The sequence below is a fragment of the Coturnix japonica genome, chromosome 8 (genome assembly GCF_054131305.1).
Source record: "Coturnix japonica strain WE chromosome 8, WE-NBRP24, whole genome shotgun sequence".
NCBI lineage: Eukaryota > Metazoa > Chordata > Aves > Galliformes > Phasianidae > Coturnix > Coturnix japonica.
Window position 1 is genome coordinate 11,455,156 of NC_140670.1, and position 20,948 is coordinate 11,476,103.

The window sequence follows — 20,948 nt, forward strand, 5'->3', positions numbered from 1 at the left end:
CGTTGAACTGAATGCCTTAATTTTAATGCATTTTCTGGGGCAGGAGGCAGGAACTTGATGATCCTTGGGGTCCATTCCAACCCAAGCTATTCTATGTTTCTGTGATTCCCTTCCTAGAGTAGACAAGGAAAAAAACAGCAGAGGACAGTTATTACTGATCAGATTTCTTGTGTAATTTTATTCTGTCAAAGTTGTTCCTGTATTATAAAATATACTGTATATATCAACAACAAATTCCACTCACCATTGAAAATTAGAATGGGTCTCATAAATGGTCCCAAACAAATGATCTCAGATGACTATGTCCTAGGCTATAAAATTGTTCCCGTATCTCCTTATGATTCAAAGGTTGGTACATTGTGCATTGTAAACCATGTGATGATAGCAGCCTGCTGGTGTAGGCAGAAGCCTGTGATGACTTAAACTGGTGATGGTCTCAGTCTGAAAGGCTGGGGCAACCAGTGCTGTCCTGGCCTTTCCTTAGCAGCTCTGCTGCACAAATACTGCTTAAATGCTGCGTGCTGAGAACCTGCCGACACGACAAAAACTGAACAGATAAACTTGAATTGATTCTGTTGCTTTTGTCTTTAGGCATATTGGAATGAATCTTCCTCAATTTCTAATGAGGGAAAAAATGCCTTGAAGGGAATCATTGTAGTGGTGAGCTTGTCTCCTACCATTCTGTGTGTGCTTCCACAGGCTATAGTCAATCTCTTGCAATTGCAACTTGATCTTCGTTTTGTCCCACACAGTTTTCCAATTTAATAGTCATGTCCTTGAATTACAGGAGTGCAATGTGGAAGTGATGCTTTTGCCCTTTTAAGTTGGGTAACTTCAAAGCACTTCTAAAGCACATTGTGCCCACTGTGGGAGAGAGCAAGGTAAAAAGGCTTGCTATTAGCTTGCTACTGGTATAGTACAAGGCTATTCCAAATGCCAGCGCAGGAATCATGCTCTTATGTAGACAGATGGTTTCTTTTCAAGTCATCCATACAGAATGCACTTAGAGTGGATGTGCTGTATTTTAACATTCTGGAGAAATACCCCTTGCAATTGCTACAGAGTTGTGCTGCACCATGCATGCACTGCAGCAAGGCTGCGACCTGTCTGCCTTCTGCTTTGCTGCTCATTTACCGCGGTGCTGCTTTTCAGGCTGTGCCTTGTGAACATATTTGCTTTTCAATCATTACTATTTTCCTTCAAAAATTAATGATCTTTGCTAGATATTCTATAAGTGTTCTAATTATTACTGCTTCCTGTGTCTAAAACAGTGGTGTCTTACTGAGTTTTTTTTGCATCTAGAGCTGTTACAGCATTACCTAGGTTCATGTGGACAGCCATTTATGCTGCTTACAGCCAGCTGTTTTAGTACTTCTCTATTAATGCTTTTGCAATTGCTAATGCGTTTGCACTGCTGTGCTGGAAGCAGAGACTTTGTGTGCTATCTGAATCAGTTAGAGTGCTATCAAGGGACTTAGGCTTGGCGAACAGAAACTGCCAATAAGGCCTTGATTGGGAGTGTCAGGACATGGTGGTGGTTGCACTCCTAACTAGGAATGCCTCACTGCCTTCTGTCTTAAGTAATAAGCTTTGTCTCTGTTAAAGAAAAACAACACACACACACACACAACGCAACAAAAAACAAGCAATGTGAAAAGAGGAATCTGCTTTCTGTCTCTTGAGAGTATTTTTGGACATGCAAGCTATAGCAGAGGCAGTTGGAAATGATCATAATTAGCAGCTGTGATGGCCAATTGTGATTTACTTATTTTGACCCAATTCACTCATCAGCTAAATGAAATGAGCAGGCAGGAATAAAGGAAACTACTTGTAATGGAACCCTAAACCTGAATCATTCTCTTTTTCTGAATCTTCTAAGCTTGTTGCTGTCTATTTGGGAGGTGGCTGCAAGCTATGTCTTGGTGTGTGTATAGGGTTGCAGAACTGTGAATGAGGAGATGTCATAAGCAAGGTACTGCATGGAGAGCAAGGCAGTTCTACCAGCTGTGGAAGTCTGTTAGCTCCTTCCATCATCCGCTTGCTTCATACAAATGAAAGATAATTACAGGAAGATTCATGTGGCAACTCTGGCCTGCTTTCAAATAACGGCATCTTAAAGTGGGAAGCAACCTTATACTATAGGGCTACTGAGCTTTTTTGAGTAAGAAATGTCTTAAGCTGGCTTTTCCATCCTCATGAATGCCTTGATCACCTTTTGGTGTGTTAGCTCTGCTGCTGTATGTGTGACGGGCCTTTAACATAGGTGACGTGACTGAGTAGAGCTGCTGCTTGCCCATCAGAGCTGTGGCTCTCTGCTAATAGCTTGCAAGGCTTGTGTGGTTGGAGGGTTTTCAGCTCACAGTCTGTCACTACAGCAAGCGGTAAGATCAGTTTCAAGCATCCTGTCATAAGGTGTGAGGAACAGGGGCCTTTAACCCAATGTGTGCAGTTTGCAGCCTCCTAAACTATTTTTGTAGAGGGTAAGAAACAGTGGTTGAGTGAATGCTAATAATTAGTACTGGGTCAGAGGAAAAGTACTGCTTCTCAGCTCTACTTGTTTCAGTGAAAAAGCTGTGAGGTTCTTGAGAGTACAGTATAGACAGTCTCATCCTGTGCTGACCGGTCAGACTCCTTCCCTCGGTGCCTGTCCCTCCCTGGCTTTTCCAGGCTTGTTTTTCTTGCTCTGTTTCATGTGTGTATTTAATTTTCCTGAGGAGGATGATTCAATTTTCATTAACTAGCTGAACCTGTCAAAGAAAATACTGACTGTAAAGGTGTCTCTGACAGCTTGTGTAATTCAGAGCCAAGAGGTAAATTGCTTCCTTCTAAACCACTGAATACCTATCAAAATATATTACACCAGTTGAATCAGTTTTGATAAGCTATAAGGTAGTGACCTAGCCAAACATTTCCATTGCTTTCTATTCCACACCCACTTCTCCCCGTGATAATCTCTTTCCCGGGGCTGTTAATTCTTCAGCGGTCTCCACTTTTCTAGCTCTTTGTTTCCTAGGCATCTCAATCTCTTAACGTGAATTAAGCCTCAGCATCTGTAGTGGGAAGAAGTGTGAATTGCAAATGCTTCATAGTGTGTATGCTGGGTATGTGGCTTACAGACTTTAATTTGGCAAGGAGCTGGCCTTTGGGGACTGGCTGCTGTAAAATGATTTACTTTGTGTTAAGTTTCTTTGTTTTATTCCTTGAGCAAAACTGCAGTGGCTTCTGTGGAAAACATTTTTAGATGGAGACATGAATGCTGTCAATGTTTGATTCTGAATTTGTTAAAAGCAGACATGCTGCTTGAGCTGAAACAATCTGAGAAAAATCCATTAAAATCTTACTGAAGTCCTTGTACCCCGAATGACGTAGAATTAATAGAAGCCAATATTTTTAAACTGAAAAACAAAACCATATATTTGGGAACCCCTTTCATAATGCTCTCCTGTGAGCCTGGCTTGTTGTGGACAACTTGCTGACCATTGAAAATGCATTGGGGAAGAGTTTTTTGTTTGCTTTCCTTTGAGATTCTTGTAACTAGTGATTTAACGTAGACATGCAGACTTAATCATTATATAAACTCAAGGTGTGTCCATGCATAGCGTGTGTCCATAAACTTAATTTCAGCTCATTTCCCTGAGACAGCGGGGGGAGGTTCAGGAAGTGAGAGATGAGTACTGATGAGCACCTGGCTGTTGCTTTTGTGCTTGTTTTCCTGCAACTAGTTTAGCTGTTGGTGCCTCCTTTGCTCTTTGAGGCTATTAAATATAATCACATTGTTCAGTTTTGTAGTACAGTAATTCCGTGCAGGAGGTGTTGAAATGAATAGCTTTAAGCTAGCTGCTGGGAGATGCTGTTATAATAATTCATTTCCTCAAAAATCATTTGAATCCTTTTGATCTCCAAGTCTACTCCTTACCTTCCTGGAAATGGCTGATGGTGGAGTGGTTGGTGCAGGCACTGGAGTCCCTCAGGGCCATTCTCTGCCTAGATCAGGAGTAGATGGTTTGGGGGAGCAGCCTCACAGTTGTTGAAAGCTCACCTTCTCCAGAGGAGCAGGTCCAAAGAAGCTTCTCTCTGTACTCACTGGTCAGGCTTATCACTGTTGAGAATGTTGTAGAAATAGAGCTAATGGGCCTTCCTGAACCCATACCTAAAATGAGATAGATAGGGTTCAGTATGGCTGTTCCTCATGTGGTATGGAAGGGGTGAACCCTATTTTTATTTCTCTTCTTCTTGCAGAGGGGACAGGTGAGATGAACTTCTAGGATTCTGAAGTTGAAGAGCCTCCAGAGCTGAATCTTACATGCTATTTCATGTCAGATTCAAAGTGACCGTGTGCTCTTACTGCCCTTGATTCATACACCAAAAGTGTGCTCCTGCAGAGCACCGATTTTCACTTGCTTAACATGTTGATTGCTGCCTTTTCAAGGCAGGCTCAGTGTCTGGTGGAAAGATGTCAAGCATCCACTCTATATCAAATGGAAGATTTTTCCAAAGCCTTGTGTTGAGATATGTGTAGAATTAGCAAAAGGACTGTTTTTTACTAATAGCACCTGGGAGTACCTGGAAATAATGTGAACTGAATGTAGGAAGCAAAGGAGCATTTCAGGCTGGGTGCCTTAAGCTTTAGTATGTTTCACAGAGTAAACTTGTCCAAAACTAATTGGCATAGGGTGTTCATAGCCATTTACTGAAGCCATGAGTTTTGTCTTAGGACCTGCTCCTCTGAATGTGAGAATATCTGAAATATATTGCCCAGAAATGCTGGATAAGTTTTGGCTTCCCCTACCTAAGTGCCTCATGAGGGATCCAGTCCTAAAGCCAACTGGATGTCTGAGCAACTTTGGGGAGGGTGAGGTTTGTCTTTCATGTTTGGATTGACCCGATGTGACTTGGTGGGTGCAAAGGAGCTGCCTCATGTTGCCTGAGGCACTCCTTAGCCACAGCTACTTGCATTTCTCCTCTGCCAGTTTGCTTTCTGAACCAAAGCCATGTAAGGTTAGTGGAGTTCTTTCTTTCCTGCAGGGAATGGGTGCTGTGAGACTCCTCCAGCACTGCAGTGTGAAGGCCTGCAGAATGCTGTACCTCTGTTTCAGCATATGCACTTCCTCTGAAGCTGTACCAATGCTGGCACTGGCTTGGAATTTGCAAGAGCCTGCTGTTTTATTTTAAAAGCTGAAAGCAGGGTTCCCTCATTCTTGAGATGATTTCCTTGGAAAATCAGTGTGAGTTGGCTCCTCCCAAGTGTGCACTGAGACAGGGAATTCCCTTGCAGAAATTCCACTTCATAACTCAGCTTATTGTTTCATTCCCAATCCTGTAAATGTCAGGGTATGCCAGTAGGCATTTCCTCACCAGGAACCTCATCTTGCCTTTATGCAGAATGACAGCAAGGTGGGAGAAGAGGAGAAGGAGCTTATCTGCAAGCTGGCTTACATGCAGGGAATTGTTGCACGTGGTTAGGTAAGAACTAGAGACAGAAACAAACACAACCAACAGTGAACTGCTGTGCAGAAATCAGTCTGATCCCATCTGTCTGCTTATTGAGTCCTCAGATGTCAGTGGCTGAAGAAAGCAGTCATGCAGCAGAAGAAAACTGAAATTAGTGGAATCAAAGCTAACCAAATTGATAAACTGTTTCTTGCAAGTCCCTTTAATTTAAGAAGAGTTAACAGAACTACATTTGAGTTGAGAAAAATTCCACTCTGCCTTGCCTTTGTGTTCAGGTTGCAAAGGTGCCACGGGCTTTAAATATGGAATGGTATTTGGTTGGCTTTCTCTTGCGTTCTGAAAGCCTGAAAACCAGAATTAAATTCTCAGGTTTGTTTGTTTTGCCCAGTAACAGTGAGTACTGTACTGAAGAAACAGAATTCAAACCAATCTTCTCCAGAAAAGCAAAAATATTTTAATAGTGAAACTGTGAGCTGGCGTCACAAACTGCATGGGAAATGTTCCAGCCCAATTTCTGATTGCTCGAGGTAGAAATATTTGTGGGAGGCTGAGAAGGAAGGAGTGTGGTGGTCTGGAGCACTATGTTTATCGGTCTCTAGTCAAGTAGGAATAATGTAACACTCTGCAAGCTGTTGATGGTTGTGATAAAATTATCCTGAGGATTTTTGTTGTTGTTGTTGTTGAAGGGGGGGAGAGTGAGACAGTGGGACAGTGAAAGAATCAGGAAAGCACCTGTTTAAAAGCTTTGGGGGCTGCTTGACCAAAGAGCTTAATGTGTCCATTAAACTTTACCTTACCTCACCTTCCTGTTCCTGCCCTCGAGAGTCTCTATCAGACTATCAAAGTTACTGCTAGCAGTGATGTTCCCATTACAAAACTCATTGTTGCACCATCTCCATGGCGGCAGTAATGCTGTGAGAGAGCTGCAGCCAAGAACAGTTAGGGAGGAGCCGCTTCATCTTCTTTAAATCTCCTCTCTCCTACCCCCACCTCTTCCTAGACACTATGGAATACCTGTGTCTTTGGAGGCAGATGGGCAGAGGAAGCAGGATGAGAAGGGAGTATTTATAGCTCACCTCCTGTTTGTGTTCCTCTCCTAGCAGATGTGATGTAGCTTGTCCTAACCCTGGGAGAAGAGAGAATTCAGGCAGGAGCAGAGTGGTTAACAGAGGACCATTTGCTCATGTGTAGGTCGTACCAAGCGCTTCAAAATGCCAACATTAACACTTCCCACATCTCGCTGGCATTGCCTCCTCTCTGTCCATCTCCTCGTCCCGATTTAAAAATAAATACAGAAAACAGTGGTGTTGTTCAGGCTGGTTCTCATTTACTTGACCTTCATCCACAGAAGCATTGCCCTGTGGAGGCAGTGGGCGCAAACTGTTCTTTCTGAGGCAAAGTCTGACTTTGTGAGTGGGATATGAGCAAGGACATGTTTTGTGAAGAGAAAGAAATGAGTCCAAGCCAGTGGGATTTGGTCATCTCCCAGGGGATGAGCTGGATGGTGAAAATGGCAGTGAGGTCTGTCTTTCCCTGCCACGTTCCTGTCTGTGCTCAAATGGTTGGCGTTTTTGCTGCAGGGCATCAAAAATTGGTAGGCTGAGCACTTCTCCTGCGACAGTAAGGGCTGTATCAGGGTGGCAGGGTGTATTTTATGGTACGCCACACTCCCAAACAAAAGCACACTGTGTTCCTTAGAGGAAATGTTTCGTGTAATATTTCCTCTGTGGACGTACCCAGAGACTGTAGCAGAATAAGTTGGAGGAAGCCTTCCATACAAGGTTACTCTTAGTTGTTGAACAAGTAAGATTGAAAATCACCATTTCTATAATCTGAGAGCAGTCCTGGAAGTGGGCCGTGGAGCCCAGATGTCAGGTGGCAAATTAGGTGAGAAAAGCTCTCTGATGCCAGACTGACCCCTTTCTATGTCTTCAGAAGGCCTGAGGAGTCCAGGAGGGTGCTGAGGAGAGGCATGCACAGGAGCAGGGCTGTGCTGGGTGCTGGCTGAGGAGCAGCATGGCATCATGCTGTGGGCCTGGCTGCTCTCTGTCATGGGGCAGGGACTGCTGGAGAGGGGTTGTCTCATCCTAATGGCTCCACTTCTCACATTTTGAGTTTGAGCTACAGTTCCAGAGCCAGCTTTAGTATAGAGACCTGAAATGGCCTTGTCTGTGCTTAGAGCCTTGCAGTGGTTTGTACGTGAGGGACTTCGCTTGCAGAACTTGTTTTAGTAGCTGCAGTTCGGCAAGGCTGCCCTCAGCCACTTCTAGAACATCTGGGGAGTTTCCTGGAGGGTTCCTGTAGTCCCTCCCCAGAGTGAAGCTGAGCCCCTCAGTGAGGATGGTGGTACTGAGAAAAGGACAACAATGCTGAAATAGAGAAGTGCGAGGAGCAGCCCTGGGAGCCTGTTAGTAACCTGCGCCTTAGATTTCTGCTCAGAACACTATTTCCACTCTGTTTACTCTGCTTTGCAAATGCACATTGGTACAAGTGGGGAGCAAAGTGTGAGGGCAGGACCTGATGACTTAGAATGGAAGCGCCATTTGAGAGAGGTTGGAACATCACAGGCTGAATACAGAAGGAAAGGAACGAGAAGGAGAGAGCCCTTCAGCTCTTCTGAGGTGGTTGGATGGGGCAGGTGCGATAGCTCAGGGAAGCTCGCAGCAGTTTTTGTTGCTGAAATGCAGGTTGGGAGGTTTACTGAGCTGGCAGAGAACTGCTTTTTTGGTGCTGTGACTGGGGGGAAGAGAGATAAGTAGCAGCTGGAAAGGTGAGCTGCTTCACCTGTGACTTGAGGCAGCTTCTGCAGAAGCAGGACCATCGTTGGTGGGTGATGCAGCTGGTGCTTGTAAATGTACATTTTTAATTTCTCAATGTGTGTGAATTTGTTATTCAGACAAGGATCTATTTCACAGAAGCTCTGTGCATGATGGTTACTGGCACTCCAGGTAATGACTTAGCAGCATGTTTTTCTTACATTTTAGGTAGGTTCACCCTTTAATCATTTGCCTTATTTTTTGGATAACTTCTCTGACTGCAGGCAGCCTTTGCAGACTTAGTATTCCGTCCTTTCATTTGGTAATTGCACAACATGCAGAAGGTGAGTTCTGCCAGATTGCTCCCTGCTGGAGCGTACTTGCTGGACCCTAAAAGGCTGATTTTTCCAGTTCCAGCTTTGATTAACTTTGTTGCTGGTGTAGATTTGAACTAACTAGTCAGACCTCTAGAGATGCTGGTGTTTTACCTTCAGATTGTCTGCTATAGGCCCTGCCAAGGCAGGAGAGGAAGTGTATTCTAGACAAAGGGCTGTTGGTGGAGTTATTTTGATGGTTATTGTTTTTAACTCCTGCTCTTTTGATCATTCTGGGAGTGAAGCTGCCATGTAACCCTGAGCCTCCTACCAACAGTAAGACAGGAGAGGAAGAACTGAATAGATGCAAGAAGTGAATTCCTGCTTGTGTTGTGTTTGGGCGCACAGTGTCGTGAGGGTACTTAGAGCTCCTTATTTCAGTATTGGGTGCTTTTTTGACCCAAAGTGCCACTTGCTTTGGAAGTCTCAGCTGAAACCTCACTGTGGTTATTCCACGCTTTGAAGCAGTGAACTGTTGATGGTCTGCAGATGGTGAGATCTGGTCAGCCAAGCTTGAAACAAGTTCCTCTCCACCACCCTGTGCTTACTTTGATCCAAAACTTCAGCCTTCTGTCACACTTGCTATTGAATTGCAGATATAGGGTAAAAGGTTATGGTATTTTTTTCCAACTCCATTTGAAAACAGTAGCTACCCTTCAAGAATAAAAATGATTGCTTATTCCTGAAGCATGCCCAAATCTGGGGTGGCAGAAGATGATGTTTAGGTCTCTGCTGAGTTTATGTTGATTTGTTCTTCTTTTTTGCTCTAATCAGTGGAGATTTTTTCCTTAGATGGGAGATTTCCCACAGCAGCATCATAAGGCACAGTTCAGATTTGCGGCAGTGACAGGTCGGAGTAGTTTAACCAGCATCTCCTTGTCTAAAATGTAATGCTGGCTGCTGCTGTGTGGTTGGTGAAAGAAATGGTCTGAGACGTTAAGCTTGGAGATGCCTCAGCCTTTTCATTACTCATCTGACATGCCCTGTTTTTCAACCCATTTTTGCCTTTTCCTGTTCTTGCCTGTATTGCGTGAAGGAAGGGAGATGAGAGCTTATGCCTGTCAAATGCTCATGGCCTTAAGGTATATTTGTTGCAGATGCTTGCTGATAATATCTTTCAGTTATATAGCTATTTTGTGGTGAGATAAAACTGGATTTGGCGCATTTGAGGATTTTCTGAGAGCAGCCAGTAAAATGTATGGGCTGCTGTGCAAATGTGGTAGGAAGACAGGCTCCTGGTGAGCAGTACTTCAGAAATAATGGTTGCTGCTATGCAAAAGGAAAAAGGAAAGCAGTGAGAAGCAGCTCTGCCACACGACTGGGTGAAATAAATATGTAAATACACCTTTGGGAAGGTGTTTTCACAGACCATTTCATGTCCCACTTACTGTTGTATCTGGTGTGGGGTTTTTGTTGTTGCTGTTTTTAAGAAGAATAGCAATTGAAGTTGCTGGATTCAAATAGGAAAAGGTCTGTTGGTTGTGGGGCTTTTTGTCTGAATTTACAGATGTTTCCCCTTCTCAATTACCACTTGATTCCGAGTTCGAACTCAAAACTGGCTTCACAGCGTAATAGCGATGCCAAGACTGTACCTTGATCAGTCTGAAATGCGTGCCTGCATGTCTGGTTAACTTCATATTTAAAGCATAATTTTTCATGTTGGGTAAATTCCTGGTGGCTTTGTAATTGCATAGGAGTGTTTATCAGTTCAGAAGACTTGTTTTCAAATGCCAGAAGGCAAATGTACATCTTGATTCCCAGTGTACAGGTGTTTTACATATGTTACGTTTTCCAAATATTACGTTGTCCAAAATGTGTAGTTTCCCACTTGTGTGCAGTTGCAGCTGTTTAAAGCTGAGCTCTCCTTTGCTGTTAACTGCTTAATTCGATTGAGGGAAGCTGAAAATGCAGTTGCAGCAACAAGCGAAATTGAAAATTACTTCAGTGATTTTCATTGTCACGACTGAATGGAGTGTGAAAACAGCACGAAATAGAGCAAGTTTCCAGAGCTGTCAGTGCATTGACCTTCTAGGCACAGTCCCTGTGACTGCAAGGCTGATGTAGCGGTGAAACTATCCTGGATTTGTGGAGCAAGCTTCAGAAGAGAAGCGTAGTAGTAAAGACAGTTGAAGTAGGTTATTGAAAGTAGCTTCATAAATAATAAGCAGCATTGGTTTTGTTTGCAGGCTCCTATCAGAAATTTTCTTGAAGCAAGCCCTATCTGTGGGCTGCCTTCATGGAAATGCAGACTTGGCAGCTGAGTTTTGGTGATCATTGAGCATATACCTCTGTGGGCAGATGAGAGCTGCTGCTGAGCTCTATTTTTTTCAATAATTCAGTTTCTGCCTGCCAGAATTGTAATTTTACTGTGTGGATGTGGTGGTTTGTGTATAGCTAATCAAAAATAACACCTTAGAAGATAGATCCTAAATAGACTTTAAATCGGTCTGATTGCCTGTTTTTATGAACAAATTAGTCCCTTATGAAGTCTGAAGAACATAAGAGCCAATCATGCACTTTCTTCTTTCATTAGACTTACTCTTTTTTATAGCTCATTATCGGGCTTTTTGTTTCTGCTTCAGACAATTTGTTCTTTGCCCAGGTGTGTTTATTACTTGTATCTTAGTTTGGTTTCCCCCTCTGTAAGGAGGAGGGAAAATATGTAGTTAAGCAGAGAAAACAACGAAAGAGAATGGAACTCTTAATCAAGAACTCCCTAATTCTTCACTGCTTTACACTCAGAGCATTGAGAATGAAGCATGTAGAGGTGAGCTTGGCCGAGGGGAGAGCCGTGCTGGGTGGCAGATGGCAGAGCTGGGGCTGTTCCCGCAGGTGCTACGGGCTGGTGGAGGCTAAAAGGAAATGCCTAGTGAAGGCATTAGGTTGGGGGGGTGGGGGGGAGGGCAGGAGGTGGCCGTGGGCTGTGATTCTGCCAGGCAGCGCGACTCAACATTTGTCCTTTTGCTGTGCTTGTGTTTTCTAGGTGCATCAGAGGCTTTCTCCTTGGCAAAGTGTGAGAGTGGTCTATTGCAGTACGGTAGTGCCCTCTGATGGTGAGTGACACAGAGAAACTCTGGGCTCGCTTTTGGTTGAAGTCACGTCGCTGACCCCCTTTCTGGTTGAGTCTTTGCTGACTAGGAGGTAATCCCATCTTGAACTGAGAAAGTGACAGAACAAAGTCAGTCAAGAAGAATTAAGGAAGCGGTCAACTTCTCCAATAACTGCCCCTATAGAACTGGACAGGCTTTATAGTGAAGGATGTTATATTGTGTTTAATTGTCCAAAACTTTTGTCAGGCATCTTCCTGATGTGTGGCCTTGAGGCCCATGCGATATGTTTCAGGATGCTGCGTGCTTTGTTAACTTGTATGTAATGAAAGTGCAGTTCATCCCAGGCACTTGAGTGGTTGAAAGCACTCTGCCTGCTGCGGTAAGTTGTGAAGCCACAGCAGTTTTGTTCCTTGATTTAAATTCTGGGACAGCTCAAGCATTAAGCTCCTTCTGATAAGGTTGTCATAACATAAAGTAAAGGAATGTGCTGCTGAGGTAGGTGGAACTTAAAAAAAAAAAATTAAAAATCACAGTATGTGAAATGCAAAGAGGAAACAAACAGCTTTGAGATGACTGCCTGCTTAACATTTGCGTGCTGGGAACAGAGTGCTTATCCTGACTGACACAAGCAGTTAGTGGATCCTCTTACTGTTAAGGCTTGTTAATAAAGCCTGAAAGCTAACAAACTGAAGGGCTCAGCTGCAATTGCTTCCCCTGCTGGGATAGTGACTGTGTGCAAAAACAAAGGGAACAGGGCTGCTGTGGATAACTCCTAATAACTGAATTGGAAGGCTTGAACAGGTAGAAGAGTAGAGGACAAATACCAGGTTGAGAGAATGATCTGTGCATAGCTACTTGCCTGATTTGATGAATCCCTTGTTACATTATGCTTGAATATTTCCCTTGTTACTTTTTCCAGTAACTTTGTATTGACCAGCAGTCTGTGTTCAATACAGATTTCTCTTTTGTTGTGCCTTTTTTTTTTTTTTTTTTTTTTTTTTCCCTTTTTCTTGTAGCTTGCTTTATAAAATGCCCACGACCTGTTACTGGAACACAAATAGTTCATAACTGTGGTGCATGGATGGAATTTGTACCTCAAAGCAAGCTCATGTTTAATATAGCATGTAAAGCTTTTAACATTCTCCTTGGTGTTACTTAGCAGTGTTTCTGGCCAGGTAGAAGGTTGTTTGTAAACTGAAGTGCTTGTATACAATTACTTGTACATGCATTTAAATAGTGGCCTGAAACTTGATCAGTAATGCTTAGCCCATGTATTACCACTAAACTAGAAGTAAGTGAATGAAGCATTATGACACCTCGCTAAACATTAATTATATAAAACTGATGGAACTAAATATACATGTACTGTACAAAAAGTTTTGTCCGCTTTGTTGTAGTTTTCTTCTTGCAGGCATCCATAGCACTGCCAGAGCAGAAGGAAGCAAAGCAGACAGCTGTATTGCCAGTTAATAACTTTTAATGGAGCTCTCTTGTTCCTTGTTAGGTTTGTTATTGACAAGTCCTTCAGGTGTTCTATTCACTGTTGTATTTTTTGTTTTTTTTTTTAACTTCCTTCTGAGCTCTTCCCTCTCCAATGCAGTTAAAACTGATCTTGTGTGGGAGATGATGAGAGGATCAAACGGCAGTTGTAGACTTTACTACCAATGAATTAGTCTGGAGAAAGACTTCTACAAGCTTCTTGTAAGGAAAACATAACAGCTGTAATTCTGGGCTTGCTGAGCCTGTTCTTGGAAGGAAACAATTTGGACTCTAATGCTTCCCTTAAGCTGTTGAAGTGAAGAGATTTTGTGCATGCTGCTGCTGATGGTAACTGTCAGTACAGTCTGACCTATTGCATCTGTCACCATGGTCTCCATCTGGGTTGTGCAGAGTTAAAATGTGAGCAGACAGGGTCTGTGTGTGCTTTCTTCACAACTGGCACTCACAGAGCTGGGCTGCTGGCTTGTGCCAACAGGATGAACAGAAGTGTCGGTGCAAATGCTCTTCTCTCCTGTCAAACAGTAAACTTGCTCACTGCCTGTATGATCAAGGTAGCATTTTAAGCTGTTTCTTGTGTCAGTTGAGTTCTCTGCAGCAGTCTTATAGTTATATAAGCAGTACGTAAGTTAATATTGAATGTGCTGCTCACTGAATCAATGAATTCAATACCTAAGTAGTTGTTTTAAGCTTCAAAATGTGTTAATCCTACCTTATGTAGAGAAATCATAAGGGTAAGTTGATGCTATTGTATTTCTTACCATCCTCTTTCTCAAATACTTGAGTCAAAGACAGCAAAATCTGATGGCTGGTGTCACAACAGCTGCTGATAAGGAGCTTGAAGTTCTGTCTAACTGTCCAAATAAATTGGCAGCGCTTTATTTTTTCAGTAAATATCTGCCTGAATTTTAAGAATCGAAACACTAATGCTACTGAAATCCTGTCAGGCATATCTGAGTCTTGTGAATAAGTGTTTATCCCTTTCCAAGTAGTGAGACCTCTTGAGATGCTTTAGTCATTTTAGATATCCATATCTGGTCTCCATAAGCGTTCTGCAAATGAATGTCAGTGGGTAACATTATTTCTGCATGGAAGAATTCAGTTCCACGTCTTGGCTTCATACATTCTTCCACGTTAGACTCCATTTGGTCAGACTGCCCCTGTGCTGCCGTCTCTTGCACAGCAACAAAATGTAATGGGATACTGGTGGAAAGGTTCAGCCTCTACTGCCGCACCACCACTGTCCATCTGACATCATGGGCCAACAGAATAAAATAGGAGGTATTAGTTTTGGAGCAGCCCTCATAGATGGTGTGGTTTGTGCTGCTGGCCAAAACTACAACAGGTGGAAATACCAGGTGTAGTGTGGGTGGGTGTGACTGTGTAATCCCTGAGACAGTTTGCAACAAAAATGACAGTACATTTTTCGTAAGAAAAAGTACGTAACAATTCCAAGTGAATCATTTTTAGGTACGCTCAATGTAACTTAACAGTTGCTACAATTGAGGAGGTTTTTGACTGTTTGTGACTCAATAGAGGGCTTAGGGCATGTGAACTTCTAACTCTTACAGCATATGGATATCCTGAAGTGCCCGTAGTGGGTTGTCTTTCTGGCAGTGAGATAATAACTAGCTTACAGTTCATACAGATCATCACAATAAATTATAGGAAGGTGCAGTGAAATCCTTGAGAATGCTTTTGAAAAAGCTCCCGACAACACTGAAGAAATGGCAAAGATTGTTTTATCTGCACTGAAGAAGTAATGTCTGTCTTCTGAAGTACTAAGTGTATTGATCCCATGAATTTTAAATGAAGTGACCTTGAAACTTAAACTCAGAGTGCTGTTCCTACAACCTCATGCTCCTGACGGCCCTCTTAAATATTTGTTGCTTCAGGACAAAGAGCAGGAAACTGGAACTTAACAATATAAAGATTTGAAGTAAGCCTTCCTTGACATTTCCTAGTGTATAGCACCTGCCTTTGTCTTTTGAGCCCTAAGTCCCACTAAGTTGGTTTTACACAGACTGAGATGCTTTGGTTCTCAAAATCTAAGTAATACGTGTTGTGATGCATTCATTATGAAGGTGATTGTGCTTAGTCTAAATAAATACCTTATTTTCCACAAAGCTCTGGGAGTGTAACAGATACTGCCAAGTAAAATGGAGTGAAAAACTCTAACGTCACTTAGAGTTGTTTTGTTTTTTTTTTTCTTTTTGAAGGACATTGGTAGACAATGAACTGAAAATTTACTTTGTTTTCTGTTCAGCTTGTAACCGTATTTTCCTCGTCTCTATGGGACAAATACAGAATGACTATGAGAAGATCTGTTCATTTTTAAGGGTACCTTTATTATCATCTTCTTTTTTTGTAGAAGTGACAGTGGTTTACCAAAACGGCTTACCTGTGATTTCTGTGAATCTTCCATCCCGGCGTGAACGTTGCCAGTTCACACTTAAACCTATCTCAGACTCCGTTGGTGTGTTCTTACAACAGCTGCAAGCAGAGGACCGAGGAATTGATCGGGTTGCGATCTACTCAGCAGGTACTCTTGTTTACAAACTAATTGATTTACTTGTCAGATATTTTTATCCAGCCTTTCCCTTCTAAAGTAAAAGCTTAATATGGTGTGGGTTCTCAGATGTTCCCAAGGAAGTGGAAATGTTTTTGGAGCAGGAATATTCCACTAACCGACTCTGGTGTCAGGTTTGAAAAGGAAATGTGTAGTGTGAAAGAGGACATTAAGGCTTAGCTTCAGCCTTGAAGATTCTCTCACAGTCAGAACATTGTTTTTGTTGCATCTCTGTATGCAGTTTGAATGTCTTAAAAACACAGTCAATTTGGTGGTAGCCTGTGCTGGAGCACTGCAAATTTACACCAACTTACAGGGGGGATTTCTGCATGAGGCAAAGTATAACATGAAGTTTGAATTTGAAATGCATATTATGTTACAAAGAAGTAGAAAAAAGTATAAGCCTGTGTTCAAGCTACTTATAGCATGTACGCAGCTGCTCTAGGTGGTTTTGTCTGAAAGCCTTAATTTTGCCAAGGTCTCATTTTTACCTCTATTAGGACTGATGTTCGTATTTCAGGTGAGTTTTCAAGTATTTAATCTGAAGGTTCAGGTTGCCTGTATAGAGTTGCTAAGCAATGCATAGAGAACTAGGTGTGAATGGTGGTACAAGGGAATGAGTTTCTTATTTAGCCATGAATGCTGTTGCATTTTGCTTAATGGCTTATTTCAGTGTTTTGCTAAATTACTATGCATCTGCTAGCCATCAAATCTCTGGAACATCATTAGGATGTCTTATGAGAGTCAGTCCAAGTGGCTGAAAGTCCTGGCCTGAGAGAGGTGTTAATTAAGTTGATGAAGTAAAAACTGTCCAATATTGGAGATGGGAATAATAATCTGTAATGTCTGTGGGAAGGAGTGAAGGTCCCTTAAGTGGATTGTATTGCTTAAGTTTGGTGAAATATTCAAGCTGTAGAGATAAAAGGAATTGGCTTTTATTGGGTGACCCAAAATATTACTAATTTAGAAAGCATCTGCATCATAGCTCAGCTAGGGTTTGCCCTGCGAGTTCTTTGCCTCACTCAACAAGGAGTGTTGTCTGCAGGAAAATGTTCAAGTCCAACAGTCAGATATGAGATAAGTGTTATAACTTGTTTAGGTCCTTGTACTAACGAGCTGTCTGTTTGCCTTACAGATGGCACTCGTGTTGCTTCCTCCACAGGCATAGATTTACTTCTACTGGATGATTTCAAACTGATCATCAATGACATCACATATCATGTGAGACCACCAAAGAGAGGTAAACCAGCCTGGTTCTTCATAAAATCGTTTCAGCAGTCAGTTGAAAGCAAAAACAGTTTAATGTGTGTGTTTGAGAATATGAAGAATTTTTGAAGGAAACCTTGTAGTTTGTAATCCTACCTTTGCAGTCTAATTTAGCTGTATCCAAGTAGTCATAAAGTAATGATGAAAAGCAAATGTTCATTCTGTTCAAGGCCGTTATTCCCCATAAGAGGAATAAAGGAAGAAATGAAGGGAAAAGTAATCTAATAGTTTTAACTTACTATGAGGTAGTTGAATACAAAATGAGAATTAGCCCGAAACTTATGTTAGCTGATTTAGAAGAGTCATTTCTTGTTCGACAGTGAAGATTGGTACTTTGAATGTTGGAAATGAAAGATCATTGTAGCGTGTTATTGTTCACAATGTAGAAATACTTTCAAAAATTGTTAATTTTTTTCTGATGATTCAGCATTCAGGAAAACCAATTTTGGGAGTGCAGCATTGGATGCAGTGCCAGTTCTGTCCTATGTGCGTGAGTTAGGCTGACCTCTGCTTGAGGTGTTTTTCTCCAGTCTCCTTAAAACCACTGTAAGAAAACTTTTCATGAAGACTTGGGTGTTTAACTCACATGTTGAACCACACAAAGACTGTTGCTCTCTTCTCTGTTAACCCCCTGTGCACTGTATCCTGGATGTAGTGTCTTCGCACACTTAAGACTTCATAAGCCAGAGAAGTGAAGTGAGAATTTGAACAAGACATATTTTCCTAGCTGTCTTGTCTGTCAGTTTTGCTACAATGAAATGAGAATGCAAACAGTGTGTCTCCTTCTGCACTAAAGAAACTGTTGTCCCAGGGCAAGCCAATTCATGTGTCCCACTTGGCTACCACTGGAGAGAGCCAAACCTGTGTTAAGGAGCTGATATCAACTTGGTTAACTTGTTTTTATGTTATACCCACAGCATGCTGGAAGGTGAGATCAGGGATCACCTAGGTTACAAGAAATTGCTGCCTCTGATTCATTTGCCTAGGAGATTTCTATAGTTAGCTTGTATTAAAGTGATTGTGTCTGTAAATAGGCTGAGATTCAGCCTATTTAACTTCCTAGATATTGCTTTTCCATTTTAACAAAATCACCCTGTATGTATTGAAATGTAAATGCCGGGACAGGGTACCTTTAAATACTAAGGAGCTCTTAATGAGGGCTTCATAAGGTTGCAAAGGTTCTTTTTCTTCACAGTGGTATAGAAGATGCTTAGATGAGAGTGGGTGTTGTTTGCCTACCATTTGCCTTGGCACATTTCTTTCTCTGGGTATACTAGTGTTAAAGCTCGAGCTGTTAGGAGTCAAAACTCTTCCATTTGTTGTTCAAGTACAGCCCAAGTCTACCTTTCCCTGAATGTGAGTTGCTACAGATTTTCTTTTAGTTGTGTTTTTTGTGTTGATAAAATGGTACTTAAGACAACATAAGGCTCAATGTCAATTAGTCAATGTTGAGATTTTTTGCTTCAGACTTAGTTTTTCCATATGGAGTATGTAATTCAGTACCACTAGTCGCAACTTCTTTGTAATCTGGTTTCCTTTAGGAATCCTTTCTGTACTGAAGTACAGGATTACAGCCTGTTCCAGTTAGCAGCCATGTTGCTCTCTTAAATGTAGTGAGGGAGGCTTTCATTACCTTTAGGCAGCTCAGCAGTGGGTTTGTCCCACTGTTCCAGGCATCAGTACTTGAAGTAATTTTATGACTGCATGTTCTGGAGCTGCTAACCTAAGACCAATGGCTGCCACTGTTTGTGAGTACAGCTGATGATCTGCAGTCTGAATTCTGTCTGTTTCTTGACAGCTGGTTCAGGGGATCGTACTAGTGGTTCATTTGTCTTTGAGTCTTGCATACAGCTACAGATCTAAAGCAGCTGTTGATCTCTGGCAGTCTACTAGCGTACATCTTCTTTGTGTTCTCCAACTTCAGGAATATCCAGTAATAAAGCCTAATTTACTTTTTAAGATGTTGCACTGTCTTAGTGTGCTGGAGTTCTTCCAAAAGCTTTTGTGCTGAAAAGATTGTTTCAAACGCTTCCTCCTCAGAATAATAGCAGTTTCTGAAGAGTGTGTAAGGAGTCCTGTGGATAAATGCACACAAAGCAGTCTTCTTCTTTCCTAGAGCTCTTAAGCCATGAGAACGCAACCACGCTGAATGATGTCAAGACATTGGTTCAGCAGTTGTACACTGCCTTGTGCATCGAGGAGCACCAACTGAACAAAGAGAAGGAGCTGATAGGGAGACTAGAGGAACTGAAGGAGCAGCTAGCACCACTAGAAAAAGTGAGAAGCTTCTCATGGTATTTTACTTATCCCTCCAAGTGCATGCTTCATTTATTTCTATGTTTTTATTAAGCCCTAACATGCTTCAAATAGTTTTTAAATCACTCAAGGAAAATTTGCCACTTTTTGTGTACCAAACCATACCTGTTTCTGATCTCTGCAGAAATATTGTTTCCTTTCTCTGTAATAAGAAATGAACCTGTTCCTGCAGGCTGGGACTCTTGTTCAACAGAACATTTCTGAACATAAAGAAAGAAGAACCTTTGCAAAGTGTCCAAAATATACTCTGAGTAAAATAAGGATGACTGTGAGATAGTGATGGAAAAGAAGCCTAAAGTTGTCTATGTAACCTCGACTCAGTTATGTCACAATGTAACATTAAATACGGATGTGTTATTTTTACATTATCTCTTAATGATATCAACTCTTTTTTGAGAATACAAGGCATGTGCTTCTGTTTTCTGCAGGTAAGACTGGAGCTCAGTAGGAAAGCAGAGAAGAGGACAACCTTGGTGTTGTGGGGAGGGCTGGCCTACATGGCCACTCAGTTTGGGATTCTGGCCCGCCTCACCTGGTGGGAGTACTCTTGGGACATTATGGAACCAGTCACCTATTTCATCACCTATGGTAGTGCCATGGCAATGTATGCTTATTTCGTAATGACTCGCCAGGTAGGACTTGTTGTGCTGACATTGATGCTTCAATTTAAGACTTTATTTGCGCTCTATTCCCTGGGAAAATAGCAAAATCATGCCCTCTGGAAGTTTCTTTGCTTCTTCCTAACACTGTTGTAGCTTATGATGTGGGGTTTTCTGGTTCTGGTCCTCACACATTTCCTGGCTGTCTAACCATAAACATTCATGTGCATCTTCTAATCGCTTCAGCTATACAGGTTCATTCATTGACAGACAGCAGTTTCTGCATGTGTGTGCACACACTGACTTTCACCAGGGCCTGTAAGTGTTGTGATTTACCAGCCCAAATAATCTGTGATACCTTCTGAGTTTCAGAGAAGAAAACATCTCCAGCATGAGTTGTTAACATTTTCTGAAGAGACGAGAAAGGCTCAAAAATCATTTTAGAAATGCCTTTTGTTCAGGCGTCTCACAGATCTGGCCTTCTAACTAAATGAAGCAGATGCATTTGACTGCTTGCTTCTTGGTGCAGTTCCAGATTAACTGACTCAGTCTCTTCAAAAACTAGACCTGTTCCAGTATTGCAAAACCCTTGCACAAAGCAGAGCTATGCTTTTCTGGGTTCTTGTATTTGTGACAGACTCTCTGTGGAGATTTCTATCATGTGGTTGTCTCACCATTCCTGTGAATAATTCGTGAAATAATCCCACTTAAGTAATGAGGGAGATTCTGCTGTTGCAAGACCACTAGAGTAGATACTGTATTCCAGCACAGTGTCCCAGGCTCTGCTGTGTCACTTGAGGGGCTGAATGCATTCACCCTTGTCACAACATTTACTGTCAAGTACAGTTGTAGCTTAACATGCTGAGTTCAAACATGGCAGAAAACACTGTCATCTGTATCAACTAGTACCTTTTTTGCCAGACTTGAAACCTCATTGTTTCAGAAGTCTGAAAACAGCTTTTTTTCTACCTGACAGCCTGATCATTGCATGCATACCAGATGGAAGCTGTGTGATATCCCAGTGCAAGGGAAAGTTAATTTCAGCAGGCAGGTCTGTGTTGAAGTTGTGA

At 42.1% G+C, this 20,948-nt stretch overlaps 1 protein-coding gene across 6 annotated transcripts in view; it reads left to right on the forward strand.

The window, feature by feature from the left end:
- Positions 1-20,948, forward strand: part of MCU (mitochondrial calcium uniporter) — a 78,981-nt gene that overhangs the window by 54,564 nt on the left and 3,469 nt on the right. For 4 of the 6 annotated variants that reach the window (XM_015866303.2, XM_015866300.2, XM_085554167.1 and 1 more), the window contains exons 2-6: positions 11,565-11,634; positions 15,500-15,670; positions 16,833-16,937; positions 19,080-19,240; positions 19,708-19,911. In XM_015866303.2, coding sequence (XP_015721789.2) covers positions 11,565-11,634; positions 15,500-15,670; positions 16,833-16,937; positions 19,080-19,240; positions 19,708-19,911 — 711 coding nt within the window. Of the gene's footprint in view, positions 1-11,318; positions 11,349-11,564; positions 11,635-15,499; positions 15,671-16,832; positions 16,938-17,390; positions 17,599-19,079; positions 19,241-19,707; positions 19,912-20,948 lie in introns of those variants that run through there. The other 2 variants (XM_015866301.2, XM_085554168.1) reach the window with 2 other exon arrangements.